General features: G+C 47.2%; 1 protein-coding gene across 4 annotated transcripts in view; it reads left to right on the top strand.

Moving 5' to 3' along the window:
• The first annotated feature begins 596 nt into the window (after positions 1 to 596).
• LOC310888736 (zinc finger protein 131-like) overlaps positions 597 to 17214 on the top strand; it is a 33164-nt gene continuing 16546 nt past the window's right edge. For 2 of the 4 annotated variants that reach the window (XM_083815724.1, XM_083815721.1), the window contains exons 1-4: positions 597 to 736; positions 13958 to 14096; positions 15676 to 15777; positions 16067 to 16211. In XM_083815724.1, the coding sequence (XP_083671850.1) occupies positions 13973 to 14096; positions 15676 to 15777; positions 16067 to 16211 (371 nt within the window). In that variant the 5' untranslated portion in view covers positions 597 to 736; positions 13958 to 13972. Of the gene's footprint in view, positions 737 to 1129; positions 1235 to 1445; positions 1581 to 13957; positions 14097 to 15675; positions 15778 to 16066; positions 16212 to 17214 lie in introns of those variants that run through there. The other 2 variants (XM_083815722.1, XM_083815723.1) reach the window with 2 other exon arrangements.

The raw sequence follows: 17214 nt of genomic DNA, 5'->3' as shown, positions 1-17214 counted from the left end.
CTGCCTCCCGCCGATGGCAGCAAGAGGCTCATACACTCCCCGCATCCGGAGACCTGAACTGCCGCATGTTTGGACGGGCAGTCGGTCTGGGTGTGCACTGACTTCCTAGAGAAGGCACCGTGCCTGGTGGAGACCATTGTAGCCCAGCTGACAGGAGAGTGCCGTTAGAGGAATTGTCCCTAAGGGCGGGTGTGAGCGCTCCGCCCTGCCTGCCCGCCCTGCCTGCGCCAACTGCCTCGCTAACTGCCGCGTCACTCCCCCCGCGTCACTCCCTGGTCGCCGCGCTCCTGGTCGCTCGCGCTCCCTAAGGGCTGCCTTTGAACGGCCGGGGGGAGGAGCTGTCGCTGTCGCTGCTGGCCCCGCCTACGCCTCGTCAGCCTCCCTCACGAGGGCTGCCGGTGCCTGGCGGCTCCCTCACGTAGGCTCGATGCCCGAAAAATAGCCCTGCCTGTCCCGATCCCGCGCTCCGCTGCAGCACGCGTCTGCCCCGGAGCCGGTCGCCTCGGCAAGTCTCATGGCAGTGCCCCTCTCAGACTACACCTACAATAATGCACCAGGCCAGCGAGCCCCACCTCCTCGCCCTCTGTTGTGTGAAAGGTGGTTATGCCGTCACTTCCACCGCATGGTGCAGGCTGGGAATACGAGTCGGGATTAGCCAGCGCCTGCCCCGCTTTCCAGCGAGCCGAGGAGCACGAAGTGGTAACGAGCAGGAACGGCAGGGCGAAAGTTCTTTGTGGTGAGTACTGAGAGGACCGCGCGAAGCGCGTGAGCGCTATTACAGCGTAACCTGGCCGGGAATTGAAAACGGATCGATTTAATGCGCGCTTTGATGACGTAATAACGACTAACGAGGTGGTGGTGTTGCCAGGCGCATGGTTCGGGCCGACACCGGTCGGTTGGGTCTCCGCCTCAGGGGCGCCCCCATGAGATACTCGCGCTTGCCGGTGGCCGTCCGCACTGTTATCGGAGCGACCGTGCCTTGCGGGCGCTCGGTGCAGTGTAGGCCTTCCGCTTTCTCCTGTTCCTGGGACTTGGCGGGCGCTCATTGGCTTTTCTGCCTGGGGCGGGCTCTGCCGCCGCCTTGCCATTGACTGGGCTTGCGCTGACTGCCATCAGTGTTCGCCAATGGGGCTGTGGCTGGGCACGGGGCGCGCGGACTGAAGCTCAGAGGAGGCAGGCGCAGCTGCTAGTTGGTTTTGTGGAGCCTCTGCGAGCGGTGTCGGTCGCCTGTGGGGTACTTCTCGGCGCGTCGGCTGGGCTGGGGTGGCTTGGCATGGCAGCGAGCTGAAATGTGGTACCGGGAGGGGGTGTATGGGTCTCTGTTCCAGCAAGGGGAAGGCACTGCCTGTGATTTAGTGGGGATGTGTTGGTTGGTGTTGTTATTTTTTAAAGACAAGAATGCGACAAAGTGCACAAAAAGTTTTTGTTTTTGTGTTGTCTTGAAGCAGCCCAAAGCCTCCTGTCTTGAGAGGGCAACAAGGAGGTGGCAGTGGTTGGGTCAGTGCTTGGTTGGCTGACCTGGTTCATCTGAGTTGCTGTACCACGGCTCTGCCTGCCTGCCTGCCTACCTGATCATATAGGTAAAGGGAAAAACGGTGCACCAAATTAAGAGGAATTGCTGTTGTAGTTCAGGAGTATAGTAATAATAATATTATAGTAATAGAAGACTCCAGGGAGACCTTATAGCAGTATCCCAGTACCTAAAGGGGGCCTAGAGGAAAGCTGGAGAGGGACGGTTTCTCAGGGGGCGTAGTGATAGGACAAGGGAAAATGGCTTTAAGCTAAAAGAAGATGAATTTCCTCCTTATAACCAATCTAAATATTTTACTATGGGGGTGCTAAGACACTAGAACAGGTTGGCCGGAGAAGTTGTGGAGGTCAATAAAGAGTGATGTTCCTTAGGCGTCAGTATTGGGACCAGTGCTGTTTAACATCTTTGATGCTGACACGAACGGTGGGATTGAATGCACCCTCAGCAAGTTGGCTGATGACACCAAGCTCTGTGGTGCAGTAGACGCGCTGGAAAGAAGGGATGCCATGCAGAGGGACCTGGACAGGCTTGAGAAGGGGGCCTGTGCAAACCTTGCGAAGTTCAAAAACGCCAAGTACAAGGTCCTGCATCTGGGTTGGGGCAGTCCCAAGCGCAAATACAGGCTGAGTGGAGAATGGACTGAGAGCAGCTCTGAGGAGAAGGACTTGGGGGTGTTAATTAATGAGAAGCTCAACACGAATCAAAATGAATGCGGAGAAGGACTTGGGGGTCCTGCTGGATGGGAAGCTGGTCATGAGCTAGCAGTGTGCGCTTTCAGCCCCGAAGGCCAACTGTGTCCTGGGCTGCATTAAAAAAGGGGTGGCCAGCAGGGAGAGGGAGGTGACTGTCCCCCTCTACTTTGCTCTTGTGAGACCCCACCTGGAATACCGCATGCAGGCCTGGGGCCCCCAGCACAAGAAGGATGTGGAGCTCTTGGAACGGGTCCAGAGGAGGGCCGCTAAGATGATCAGAGGGCTGGAGCGCCTCTATGAAGAAAGGTTGAGGGAACTGGACTTGTTTAGCTTGGAGAAGAGAAGGCTCTGGGGAGACCTCATTGCAGCCTTCCAGTACTTGAAGGGAGCATATAAACAGGAGGGGGAACGCCTGTTTACATGTGTTGGTAGTGATAGGACAAAGGGGAATGGTTTTAAACTAAGACAGGGAGATTTAGGTTAGATATTAGGAGAAAGTTTTTCACTCAGAGGGTGGTGAGGCACTGGAACAGGTAGCCCAGAGAGGTTGTGAATACCCCATCCCTGGAGGCATTCAAGGCCAGGCTGGATGCAGCTCTGGGCAGCCTGCTCTAGCGGTTGGCAACCCTGCCCAGAGCAGGGGGGTTGAAACTAGATGATTTTCAAGGGCCTTTTCAACCCAGGCCATTCTATGATTATGTGAATCAGCAATGTGAGCTTGCAGCCCAGAAAGCAAACCGTATCCTGGGCTGCATCAAAAGAACCATGACCAGCAGGATGAGGGAGGTGATTCCCTCTACTCTGCTCTTGTGAGACCCTACCTGGAGTACTGTGCTCAACTCTGAGGTGCCCAGCACAAGAGGGATGTGAAAGTATTAGAAAAAGTCCAGAGGAGGGCCATGAAGATGATGAAGGGGCTGGAACACTTCTCCTGTGAAGACAGGCTGAGGGAGTTGGGGTTGTTCAGCCTGGAGAAGAGAAAGCACCAGGGAGACCTTAGAGCAGCATTCCAGTGCCTAAAGGAGGCCTACAGGAAAGCTGGGGAGGGACTCTTTGTCAGGGAGTGTAGCGATAGGACAAGAGTTAATGATTTTAAACTAAAAGAGGATAGATTTAGATTAGATGTTAAGAGAAAATTCTTTAGAGTGAGGGTGAAGTGGTCATTTTGCTCAGGTGGGTAGCTGAGCTCCTTCACAACCGCTCTCTCAGTCCCCCTCGTCAAAGGGAAAGGGGACAATATATGATGAAAAGGGCTCAAGGGTTGAGAGAAGGACAGGAAGATCACTCAACAGTTATCATCATGGGAAAACCAGACTCAGCATAGGGAGATTAACATAATTTATTACATATTACTAACAAGCTAGAGCAGTGAGAAACAAAACAAAGAAACCAAAAATGCCTTCCCCCCATCCACCCTCTTCCACCTCCTCCCCCTGAGTGACACAGGGGAATGGGAAAGGGGGGTTGTGGTCAGTCTATGATGCTTCTACTCTGCTGCTCCTTCTCGGTCACTCTCTTCCCCTGCTCCAATGTGGGGTCCCTCCCATGGGATGCAGTCCTTCCCAAACTGATCCTGCATGGGCTTCCCACAGGCAGCAGCTCTTCAAGAACTGCTCAAAATAGGGGTCTGCACCTGTGGTGGTTTTACTGTGCTGGGCAGCTGAACACCACAACCGCTCTCTCACTCCCCTTCCTTAGATGAGGAGGGGAAGAAGTAAAGGAAAGAGCAACTCACAGGTTGAGATAAGGATGATTTAATTAAAGGGGGAAAAAAAAGAAATAATTATTAAGGAAAGATTATTATTAATTAAACAATTTAACTAAACAAATAACCATTTAACTAAAGGGGAAAAAAGGAAAGGGGAAAAGGGAGGGGGAAAGGGAAAACTAAACAAAACAAGTAAAGGCTATGTGGGAGTGCAGAGGAAAGAAATTACTCTCTACTTCCCACAAATGAGCGATGCTTGACCACGTCCTTGAAGCAGGGCCTCAACGCACGTAGCCGGCGTTCGGGAGGAGGACAGACGTTTTCGCAACGAGAGCCCACCCCTCCCCTCTTCCTCCTTTTTCCACCTTTTATTGCTGAGTGTGACATCATATGGTATGGAATATCCCTTTGGTTGGTTTAGGTCAGCTGCCCTGGTGATGTTTCTTTTCTCACTTTTTTTGCCCACCCCCTAGGAGGGTTAGAGAGAGTGCTGATGCTGTGCCAGCACTGCTCAGCAGCAGACACAACACTGGTGTGATACCATTGCTGTTTTAGCTACGAGTGCAGAGCACAGCACTGTATGGGCTGCTGCAGGGAAAGTTAACATCCCAGCCCGACCCAGTACAACCTCCACCCCTTATTCCATAACATTTGTGTCACTCTCAGGTCCCCCATACTTTAGCATATAAGTATTCTCATCACCGTTGTCCCTTGTCCTTTAACAGATTGATGGGTAGGTATGTCTTTTCATTCTATAGGTCTTTCTTGGAAAATGTTCATAAGAACTGTTGATGATTTGGTCTTCATCTGCCAAAATGGTCACTCACAGCAGGCGGAGTTAGATGTCTGGACGCCAGCACCAGCTTAGCTCAAGTCCTTGTTGCACTTGCCCAGTTCCTTGCAAAGTTGACCTGTCATCGATCCTGCAGTGTCTTCCTACAACATATAACTTAGATTACAGATTAGTTTTCTCTCAAGGTTAAATCTCCTTGAGGCACACACTTGATATCCCCAAACTTTTGCATGACCCACCGGGTATACCCTGGTCCTTGGGCGAAGACAATCCCATGAGTGGGTTTGCCTTTTCCCGAGGCAGGAGCAACCCACACCGCCTTCCCCATCCACTTCCCTACATGCACTACGGGGACTTTAGCTCCTTTCACTGTGTGTAGGGGTTTTGTTTTGGCAGGACCAGCACGGCTGTCAGACTCCCTGTTGTTAAATAGCCAAGTGGCTTCTGGTAGATTTATGTCCCATTGTTTCCATGTCCCATCACCCAACACTCGTAACATAGTCTTTAACAGTCCATTGTACCTCTCAACCTTCCCAGAGGCTTGTGGGTGAAAAGGGATGTGATATACCCACTCAATACCATGCCTCTTGGCCCAGGAGGTGACCAAATTGTTTCAGAAGTGACTCCCATTGTCAGACTCCACTCTCTCTGGTGTACCATGACGCCACAGCACTTGCCTTTCTAAGCCCAAGATAGTGTTTCGGGCCGTGGCATGTTTTACGGGGTATGTTTCCAGCCACCCAGTAGTTGCTTCTACCATGGTGAGTATGTACCGTTTGCCTTGGCGGGTTTGTGGGAGTGGTCCGATATAGTCAATTTGCCAGGCCTCACCATATTGAAACCCTAGACACCTCCCCCTGTTCCAGGGAGATTTTGCCTTCATGGCTCTCTTAATTGCAGCACAGGTCTCACACTCATGGGTAACCTGTGTGATGGCCTCAATGGTCAAGTCCACCCCTCGATCACGAGCCCATCTGTATGTGGCATCCCTCCCCAGATGTCCTGATGTTTCATGGGCCCGTCGAGCTACAAACAGCTCACCCTTACATCCCCAGTCCAGATCCACCTGAGCCACATCAATTTTTGAAGCTCGATCCACTTCTTCGTTGTTCTGATGTTCTTCGGTTGCGCGGCTCTTGGGCATGTGGGCATCTACATGATGTACTTTTACATCCAGGTTTTCTACCTGAGCAGTAATATCTTGCCACAGGGTGGCAGCCCAGATAGGTTTACCTCTGCGCTGCCAGTTGCTCTGTTTCCATTGCTGCAGCCACCCCCACAGAGCATTTGCCACCATCCATGACTCAGTGTAGAGATACAGTACTGGCCACTTTTCTCTTTCAGCAATTTAAGGGCCAGTTGTATGGCTTTTACTTCTGCATACTGACTTGACTCACCTTCCCCTTCCATGGCCTCCACGACTCGTCGTGTGGGACTCCACACAGCAGCTTTCCATTTCCGATGGCACCCTACCACACGGCAGGATCTGTCAGTGAACAACACATACTGCTTTCTGTCTTCTGGCAACTCATTATATGGTGGTGCCTCTTCAGCACGGGTTACCTCTTCTGTCGGCACTCCAAAATCTCTGCCTTCCGGCCAGTCCATGATCTCTTCCAGGATTCCTGGGCGGTTGGGTTTCCCCATTCGAGCCGGCTGTGTAATTAACACTATCCACTTACTCCACGTAGCGTCAGTTGCATGGTGTGTAGTGGGAATTTTCCCTTTGAACATCCAGTGTAACACAGGTAGCCGTGGTGCCAAGAGGAGCTGTGCTTCTGTACCCACAACTTCTGAAGCAGCTCGAACATCCTCATATGCTGTTAGTATCTCTTTTTCAGTTCGGGTGTAATTGGCTTCTGATCCTCGATAGCCCCGGCTCCAGAACCCCAGAGGTCGACCTCGAGTTTCTTCTGGGGTTTTCTGCCAGAGGCTCCAGGTGAGGCCATGCTCCCTGGCTGCAGTGTAAGTTATGTTTTGCACAGCTGGTCCGGTACGGACAGGCCCAAGGGCTACTGCACGAGCTATTTCTTGTTTGATTTGTTCAAAAGCCTGTTGTTGCTCAGGGCCCCACTCGAAATAGTTTCTCTTTCGAGTCACTTGATATAGAGGACTCACAAGCTGACTATAGCCTGGAACATGCATTCTCCAGAATCCCACAAGGCCTAGGAAAGCTTGCGTTTCTTTTTTGCTAGTTGGCGGAGACATTGCTGTTATGTTATTGATCACATCCATCGGAATATGGCGACGTCCATCCTGCCATTTTACCCCCAAGAACTGGATTTCCTGTGCAGGTCCCTTGACCTTACTCTGTTTAATGGCAAAACCAGCTTTCAGGAGAATTTGGATTGCTTTCTTCCCTTTCTCAAAAACAACTTCTGCTGTGTCACCCCACACGAGGATGTCATCAATGTACTGCAGGTGTTCAGGAGCTCCCCCTTGTTCCCGTGCAGACTGCATCAGTCCATGGCAAATGGTAGGGCTGTGTTTCCACCCCTGGGGCAGTCGATTCCAGGTGTATTGGATGCCCCTCCAAGTGAATGCAAACTGTGGCCTGCATGCTGCTGCCAGAGGGATGGAGAAAAATGCATTAGCAATATCGATTGTGGCGTACTACTTGGCTGCCTTTGACTCTAGTTCATACTGGAGTTCTAGCATGTCCGGCACTGCAGCACTCAGTGGTGGCGTGACTTCGTTCAGGCCGCGATAGTCCACTGTTAGCCTCCACTCGCCATTAGACTTTCACACTGTCCATATAAGACTATTTAAGTGTGAGCGAGTCTTGCTGATCACTCCTTGGCTCTCCAGCCGATGAACTAACTCATGGATGGGAATCAGGGAGTCTCGGTTGGTGCGATATAGCTGTCAGTGCACCGTTGTGGTAGCGATTGGTACCTGCTGTTCTTCAACCTTCAGCAATCCTACAATGGAAGAGTCTTCTGAAAGGCCCGGCAGGGTAGACAGCTGCCTAATCTTCTCTGTGCTCAAAGCAGCTATGCTGAAAGCCCACCGGTACCCTTTTGGATCCTTGAAGTACCCTCTCTTAAGGTAGTCTATGCCAAGGATGCATGGAGCCTTGGGGCCAGTCACAATGGGATGCTTTTGCTACTCATTCCCAGTTAGACTCACTTCAGCCTCCAATACAGTTAATTGTTGGGATCCCCCTCTCACTCCAGAGATACAGATGGGTTCTGTCCCTTGGTAGCCTGATGGCATTAAGGTACATTGTGCGCCAGTGTCCACTAAAGCTTTGTATTCTTGTGGTTCCAATATGCCAGGCCATTGGATCCACACAGTCCAATAAATTCGGTTATCCCTCTCCTCTACCTGGCCAGAGGCAGGGCCCCTCTAGTCCTGGTTGGAGTATCTGCCACTTAATTCTTGCAAATGAGAAGCAGAGGTCCCTTCATCAGGGTCAAGAATAACATCAGCTCTTCTACTGCCTCTGGGGAACTGCCCAACAGACACTGGAGCAGCATTTTTCTTAGGAGCCCCTCTTCTTTCTGCTGTACTTCCTTTCAGTTCACGTACCCGAGCAGCTAGGGTTGAAGTAGGTACACCATCCCATTTCCTCATATATTCCCCGTGGTCACGCAGATAAAACCACAAGGTGCCACGTGGTGTGCATCTTGGATACTCTCTCTCTCGAGCAGGAAAATACTGATTCTTAGTGGCTGAAATATCACTCCGTCTGGATGAGGAGGGATATGCTCGTTCTACGAGGTTGTCACGTCTTTCAGACAGTTTCTCCACAGCTGAGACACAGGCCCGTAGCAGAGCAGAGAGGTTGTCTTCATATTTTTGAAGCTGGCAGGACATAGTATACACTGTTGGTCCCATCCCCTCATCCCAATGAATTCCTGCCAGCGTACTGGCATGTGATGATGGTGCGTTCCGCACAAATTTACGCCACATGGATGTTGTGCACTGGACTTCATCGGGATCTTGAGGTGTCTGGGCATTGTCCAAATCACTATAAATCATCTCCAGCACAGCTAATTCCCACAGATGCTGGAGACCTTTATCCATAGTGGCCCACTTGCCAACTTGATAGACAGTATCTTCCTTATGGGGATACCTTTCTTTCACAGCTGCCAGGAGTCGCCTCCAGAGGCTGAGAACCTGTGCCCCTCTCCCAATTACTTTGTCAATGACCCTTTCTCTAGAGAGGGATCCCAGCTGCTTGGCTTCATTGCCTTCTAATTGTTGGCTATTGGCCCCAGCATCAAACCAGCCAGGTGAGGATGTGCTCACCTGGGTGTCGACCAAAATCCTTTCGTATTTCTCGCAACTCACTCAGGGATAGGGATCGAGTGGTTTCTGATTCCTTTATGATTTCCATCTCTTCTTCCTTCTGTTTTTGTGATGGCTCTGCTTTAGAGGTGCCTGCCTTTTCCCCTTCTCCCTCCTTCTTAGGAGAGGCTTCTTCCCTTACTAAACGAGCTGACTTCTGTTTCCATTGTTTTGACTTGACTATGGGGGCGACTGATACCATAGTTGGTTGATCCTCTGGGTCAGTCACAGCATGTGTTATCTGGTCATCAGGTTCAGAGACTTCCTCCCTCTCTTCAAGGTGCTGGATGATGTTAAACAGTGTTTGATAGGAGTAAGCCAGGACCCAGCAGGGTGCTGCAAGCTGTCGTTCTCCGGCATTATCAGGGTCAGGGCATACGACTCTCAAACATTCTATCAGGTTTTTAGGATTTTGCACTAGTTCAGGGGTGAAGTTCAAAACTATTGGAGGAGACACCCGTGACAGGTACCTGCCGATATCCTCCCACACACCTTGCCACCTGCCACAAGACTGTTTCGGGACAGATTCCCGGGTAAGCTTTCTAAACAATCGACTAATCTTAGAGAGAAGAGGAAACCCGTTATTCAGAATTAGAAATAGTAATATATGGGTTACACATGGATATCCAAAATACTCAGAGACTGTTGTAATTAGCCCACTGTGAAAGAAGGAGGAGGCACCATTCCTGATATTATTCATAAACTGACTTCCAGATGAGGAAAGGAAGGCAGTGTAATTCTGAACATTCTCTAAAAGATAGTTTCCATGAGACCCAAGTGATAACAGTGCAGAGCCTGAATGCCAGATTAAACTCAAGGCCAGTGCTTGGCAGCACAGCGAATTAAAAAAAAAAACAAACACAGACTGTAGCACATTCTCGGATCGGATATAGAGGAGAAAGGAGAACATGACAGGGATTGCATGACACATGATCAAACATGCCAATATTAAAAGGACACTGAACATGGTGACTAGCAAGTAAGTGTGTTAGTTGTAAGCGTTTTAATCAATTCTACTGTTATCTCAACCCTTCGAGCCCCACGTTGGGCGCCAAAAAGGACTGTGGTGGTTTTACCGTGCTAGGCAGCTGAACACCACAACCGCTCTCTCCCTCCCCCTCCTTAGAAGAGGAGGGGAAGAAGTAAAGGTATGAACAACTCACGGGTTGAGATAAGGATGATTTAATTAAAGGGGAAAAAAAAGGAAATAATTATAAAGGAAAGATTATTAATTAATTTAACTAAAGGGGGGGAAAAAAAGGAAAGGGGGAAAGGGAAAACTAAACAAAACAAGTAAAGGCTATGTGGAAGTGCAGAGGAAAGAAATTACTCTCTACTTCCCACAAATGAGCGATGCTTGACCACGTCCTTGAAGCAGGGCCTCAACGCACGTAGCCGGTGTTCGGGAGGAGGACAGATGTTTTCGCAACGAGAGCCCACCCCTCCCCTCTTCCTCCTTTTTCCACCTTTTATTGCTGAGTGTGACATCATATGGTATGGAATATCCCTTTGGTTGGTTTAGGTCAGCTGCCCTGGTGATGTTTCTTTTCTCACTTTTTTTGCCCACCCCCTAGGAGGGTTAGAGAGAGTGCTGATGCTGTGCCAGCACTGCTCAGCAGCAGACACAACACTGGTGTGATACCATTGCTGTTTTAGCTACGAGTGCAGAGCACAGCACTGTATGGGCTGCTGCTGGGAAAGTTAACATCCCTCAGGGGGATGGGGTCCATCCCTCAGGAGCACACTGCTCCAACCTGGGTCCCCCATGGGCAGCAGCTCCTGCCAGGTCACCTGCTCCTTTGTGGTCTCCTCTTCATGGGCTACAGGTCTGGCACAGAATCTGCTCCGGTGGGGGTCCTCCACAGGCCGCAGCCTCCTTCAGTGCAGGTCCACCTGCTCTACTGTGGTCTCCTTCACGGGCTGCAGTGTGGAAATTGGCTTCACTGTGGTACTCCATGGGCTGCAGGGGGACAGCCTGCTCCACCATGGTCCTCTCTACAGGCCCCATGGGAACTTTGGCTCCGGTGCATGGGGCACCTCCTCCCTCTCCTTCTTCACTGACCTTGGCGTCTGCAAGGCTGTTTCTCACTCCCCAGCTGCTGTTGTTTTTTTCCCTTTCTTTAATATGCTCTCACAGAAATGCAAGCAAAATCACTTATTGGCCCAGCTCTGGGCAGCATCGGGTCGCTTTGGAGCCCTATGGAACTGTCCCTTCTCTAACATGTGGCAGCTTCTGTATTCTTCTCACAGAAGCTACCCCTTCAGCTCCCCCCCCCAGCTACCAAAACCTTGCTATGAAAACCCACTACAGTTGATGAGGCACTGGAACAGGTTGCCCAGAGAAGGTGTGGATGCCCCATCTCTGGAAGTGATTAAGGCCAAGTTGGATGGGGCATTGAGCAACCTGGTCTAGTGGAAGGTGTTCCTGCTTATAGCGGGGCCTGGAATTAGATGGTTTTTAAGGTGTCCCTTACAAACTAACATTTCTATGATTCTATGGATCACATAGTTTCACTGAGGTACATTTATAAGGATAGATCTGTGATTTGTATGCTTATCATGGGAGATGCATATTGTTTCACAAGTTGGTAAGGTTAAGTCAATAGTTGACCGAGTCTTCCAAGAAAATCCAGGTAAACAGCTTAAGCAGTCAGTTTTCCCTTGCTGATCTATGAGCTTGCATGTAACCATCAGCTTGGATCACTTCTGTCTGCCTTCTTTGGCTTCTTGTTTTCTTAGTGTTTTCTGTTTTTTTTTTCTTTGAGTACTGTGCCTTTCACTTCTTGCTCAAGAGTATTCATGCTCTCAATGAACATATGCTGTTATGTTGGGCTTTTTTTTTTTTTTTTTGCAGTATCACTGAGTTTCATGTTAATTCAGGACAATGATTTACCTATCGTAAGTTGTATGTTTTCCATGTGTGTTTTTTTTTTTAAATATATTTTGGGGGGTCAAAATTGGTTTGGTTTAATTTTTAGGGAATTATATTTTTAACTGTAAGTCATCTATCCTCGTACGACTTCTCAAAAGTGGGTAGGAAGAATTAAACAGTGAAGTAAATAGCTGATAAAATCTAATGTGAAATAGCAGATAAGAGATGACTAGCAGTTCCTGCCTTTGTTCTAAGACTCATTACAGATGAGGTGAAGTGAAGGTAGCAGCAGTGCCCTTCCCCTTTCACCTCACCTTCCCCCTGACCCCAACAGACTGGTCTCCTCTGTCCCCTTTAAGAGCCTGATATGTATTTCAGCATCCACTTGGCAAAGCACGGGTAGTAGCAGGTAGAACTAGACTTTCATAAGCAGTTGTTTTTTTCCTTTCCCTTTTCATGGGACAGTTTTTCTGAGATGCAAGGAAGAGTGTGTTTTGTCGAATTTGTATTTTAATCACAATTTTCCTTACTTGATATATTAGTCATAAGAAAATTTTTGCCTTCATCATAACCAGGTCATTCTTTTCCTCTCTGCTTCTGTCAAACACCATGTACCAGTATGTGCATTTGTTGGAAGTAAGGTAGAATTCATGTAGTCACACAGGGGAGTTAGTACACATGGTGGCATCAGCTCAGATGTAGTTAATACACGTCAAGACAGGTTTATACTCGGGACTTTCCAATTCCAATCACACACAAAAATCTGTACCAGGAGTCAGGGAGCAAGAGGTGGTTCTGCATAAGCAGCAGACTAACATCTGCATCTTCTCCATGGGCACAGTTTTATGTAACCTCTTCAGGTCTGAGAACCTCTGCAACTCCCACCCCTAGCTATTTTTATTATATTAGTAAGGGAGGAAGGGCCATCAAATTACAAGCCTATGTGTCTCTTTCAAAAGGTTGGCAACAAATATTCCACCTTGCAGGGGAGAAGCGTAAGTAGGCTGGGTGAATAAGAAGCTTCTTGCTGTTGGGTGTAGTAACACTTTAAATCCCTGGCAACTTCTATGTATTCAGAAGCTGAACAGTACTGCCTTATTACATCCTGTGAGAAATATTGCAATAATTTTCTCAGACAGGGTCTTCTGTGAAGCGAATTTATTCACAATTGCAATGGCGGGCGTCCCTCAAACAGGAGTGCACAGTAAAAGTATATCATAACCTTATATTCCCTGTTACCTGACACTTAATTCCTCCCCCATTTCTTCATTGGCTGAGTAATACAGGCTCACAAACTACTCAACGCTTTTCTATACCATATATGTACAATTTTATTTGACCAACCTTTAATTTCTCCTTTTCTTTTCCCCTTCTTCTCTCATGACTAGAGAGCCCATGAATTTTGTTTTTACTGTTTTTGCAGTGCTCGTCCTGTTTTTCTTAGCTATCCTCCTTATTTTGGAACAGTGGGACCTTCTACTGTCCCCTTATCTGCTTAACATTCCCCTTTGTTACGATTGTACAATTACTTTTAAATATACATGGTTAGTTTTCTACTGCAAAAACACAACTTTGATTCTCACAGTCCTTACTTAAAGTAAACATCTTGTGTTCGCTAGATACAAAATGTGAGTTAAATAAGGAAGAAATTTTAAGAACTGTTCTTCCACTAAGTGGATTGGTAGAATTGTAGGAAGTGACTGCATAAAGATTTTGATGTTATGCTGATGAGATGCTGTTAAATAGTTAGCTGTGCAGATGTTACATCCCTACTTTATTTACTTTGAGGCAGGTGGGTCCTTGCTGAATCTGTAGAATAAAGAAATACACAGCTTGACTGTTCTTTGATGTGTACATATAGAAGGCCATACTCTACTTCATTAACCCTGATGTTTCCTACCTGTTAGCTAAAATTAGATAAACCAGTTACCATGACGTTTTGGTGCTTCTACTGTTTTTTGTAGTCCCTGAGAAGTGCCACTTAATTTGTGTTTGTATGCTAACTTGACTGTGCGTAGTGTTTACTGAGTGACTCAGTATTTTGACTTTGCTAATGCATCTTTCCCAGACTACTGCTTCGGCCATGGAAGCTGAAGAAATGATGGAATGTATCCAGGAATTCCCAGAACACTATAAAGTTATTTTGGATAGACTGAATGAACAACGTGAGCAGGACCAGTTCACAGACATCACTCTGATTGTGGATGGTATGTATAGGCCTGTGGACCAGTTGGTATACAGAGAATTCTGAAAGCTGTGCTGGGAAGATGTTGGGTTTGTCATGGGTCAGCTGTCAAACTGGGCTGCTAACGAGTTCTTTGTTCTGTACTGGTCTGTGAGTTGCTTGCAGATTTTCTTTTAAAGTCTTGGGATAAACAGTCTCCAGCAGTGATTAATAATTGTGCTTCTGCTTTTCCAAACAAGTGGCTAAATGTTTTCAGATAGTATACCACTTTGTAACTGCTGTACTTATTTAATGTTATCTAAGTATTTCCAAAACACTGCAAAAAATGTTTTTCTCTAACTTAACCTGTTTGCATGCAGAGAACATGTATACATACTATTTAAAAAGCAAAAGCTTGCTTCTGTAGTATCTGCTTACTATTTTTAATACATAGTATACATAGTTAAAACAAGGTAGAACTCACTTTTCTTTTTCTGTGTTCTAGAGATATAAGTATTAGTTTAAAAGGAAGACAGAGATAAGTGCTTATTATCCCATTAGAAAAGGGTGTATCTGATTGCCTGAGATTGCTTCTTCTCTCAAATGTGTCTTACAATGAATGAGTGCTTCAAGGAAGATAGGCAGTGTCCAGTAGGACAGACTTAGCTAAAGGAATACCACCTGACCCTTGAAAGGATAGCAGTAACTCATTTGAAGGAAAAGAGTCATATAGAGTCTGGATTAGAAAACAGGAAGCAAATGAAGAGAAGACTGCTCTTCTGGAATTGCCATAGTTTCACTGACAGTGCTTGCACAAAACGTAGCCTGAATGTTTCTATCCCGTGGAGACTTATGAATGTTCATGCCTGTGCCAAGGAGAAGGCAACGCAGTTATGGGGAATACACAGCCTGGAAAACAGGAAGAGCAGAGCAGAGCAGAACTACTTTTGTTCTGCTGGGATGTTTATGCTAGCTGAAGTGGTGATAAAATAGATCAGTCTTTAAGAGTGGCAAAAAGCACAGCTAACTTGGATAAAACCTAGCAGTTGAGTTCAAGACATACAGGAAAAAAGTTCATGCAAAGATTTGCCATAACTTAAATATCTGAAAAGAGAAACACTCCGGAGTGAATGAGTTCTCCAGCTGATTGAGTTGCAGAGGAAATCCACATGCAGTACCATTCCCAGGAAAGACCTTAATTCGTGAACATTCAGAGGTTCTGGGAGTTGGCAAATAGCTTCCTTCCTTTCAGTACTTAACTGTCTGCCCCTTTAGAATTTCAAAACCTTAATGTTACCACTTCTTGTGCAATTTGAGCCTTCTACTTCGATATTCGATACCCATTGGGTCTAAGGAAATTTAGTAGTCTAATTGTCAGTTCCAGACATTCTTCCTGGGAGTTCAGCAAGGTCAGTGATGTCAGCAAGGGTCTGTATGGGAATGAGATAGGCTAGCTGCAGTAGCATCCCATGTTACAGGGAGATATTAAGTGACTGTATGCTGCTAGAGTAGATTTGTAGACTGGGTTTTACAGCTGTTTTCTTTTGTGCATTGGCACTTATTCTGCAGTATAAGTAAGGAAAGTGTTATCCTAAACCAAAGTTTTTTCTCTGTCTTTGCAGGTCACCATTTCAAAGCTCATAAGGCTGTTCTTGCTGCCTGTAGCCAGTTCTTCTACAAATTCTTCCAAGATTTCACTCAGGAGCCCTTGGTGGAGATTGAAGGTAAATATGATTGATGCAGTTAAAAAATAATAAAAAAAAATTGTATATCAAAGCTTGAAATGAATGTGGTATCCTTGGTACAGGCTGACATGCATGCTTGGTCATATCAGATAATTTTTTAGGTCTCAGCTCTTGAATTGTTCTGAGGCAGCTGTTGCTACTGGAAAAAGCTTCCCTTGAAATAAAATCAAAAAGAAAAATAAGTCTTGAATTAAGCCTTTTAGAAGGGGGAGAGTGTGAGGTTCTGAGGTTTCTGGGGTGCTAACTTGCTTTCCTTGCTTATAAACAGGTGTAAGTAATATGGCATTTCGTCACCTAATAGAGTTCACCTATACAGCAAAACTAATGGTCCAAGGTGAGGAGGAAGCAAATGATGTTTGGAAAGCAGCTGAGTATTTACAGATGTTAGAAGCTATCAAAGCACTTGAAATCAGGTAAACACATAAGCCTCTTTTTCTTCCCAACACTTAAATGTAGTCTTAAGAATCCTTTTACCAGAGCTGGCTGCAAGTATTTTGCAGTGCTGTTCCTTATCCTGGAACCTCCTGAACTTGTGGGGGGCCGTATAATTCTGATCCATATCTTATAGTAGAAGAGTATAAAGGCTAAAAAAAAAAAAAAAAAAAAAGGAATGTCACATTATTTGGGCTGGAACTTGGTGGCAAGTGACATGGCTGGTAAACACCACAAATTCACAGCCCTATAATGTCTGCGGTAACTAATACCAGGTCTGTGCTATCTGACTGCCCGCACCTGATTGAAAGCTGGATGTACAGGTGACAAGGTGCCTTAGGTAATTAGACCACATTAACAAGTATGGGCTAGTATTTGATTTCATGCAGCTTTATGCTGCTTCTGAGAGAATAGGCAGTGATTTTGAAGCTTCTCAGTAGAAAATACAAAATATCAAACCTCTTGAGTAAATCATATCATAGAATGGCTTGGGTTGGAAGGGACCTTAAAGATCATCTAGTTCCAACCCCCCTGCCATAGGCAGGGATGCCACCCACTAGATCAGGTTTGCCAGGGTCCCATCCAGCCTGGCCTTGAACACCTCCAGGGATGGGGCATCCACAGCCTCTCTGGGCAACCTGTTCCAGTGCCTCACCACCCTCTGAGTAAAGAACTTCTTCTTAACATCCAATCTAAATCTCCCCTCTTTCAGTTTAAAATCGTTCCCCCTTGTCCTGTCATTATCTACACAAGTAAAGAGTCCCTCTCCATCTTTTTTAAAAGTCCCCTTTAATACTGAAAGGTCACAATGAGGTCTCCCTGGAGCCTTCTCTTCTCCAGGCTGAACATCCCCAGCTCTCTCAGCCTTTCTTCGTAGGAGAGGTGTTCCAGCCCTCTGATCATCTTTGTGGCCCTCCTCTGGACCTGTTCCAACAGGTCCACATCCTTCTTGTGCTGGGGGCCCCAGACCTGGATGCGGTACTC

This window comes from Anser anser, assembly GCF_964211835.1.
Source record: "Anser anser genome assembly, chromosome: W".
Taxonomy (NCBI): domain Eukaryota; kingdom Metazoa; phylum Chordata; class Aves; order Anseriformes; family Anatidae; genus Anser; species Anser anser.
The sequence above is the reverse complement of the archived record's forward strand: the minus strand, read 5'-3'. Positions and strand labels throughout refer to the sequence as shown.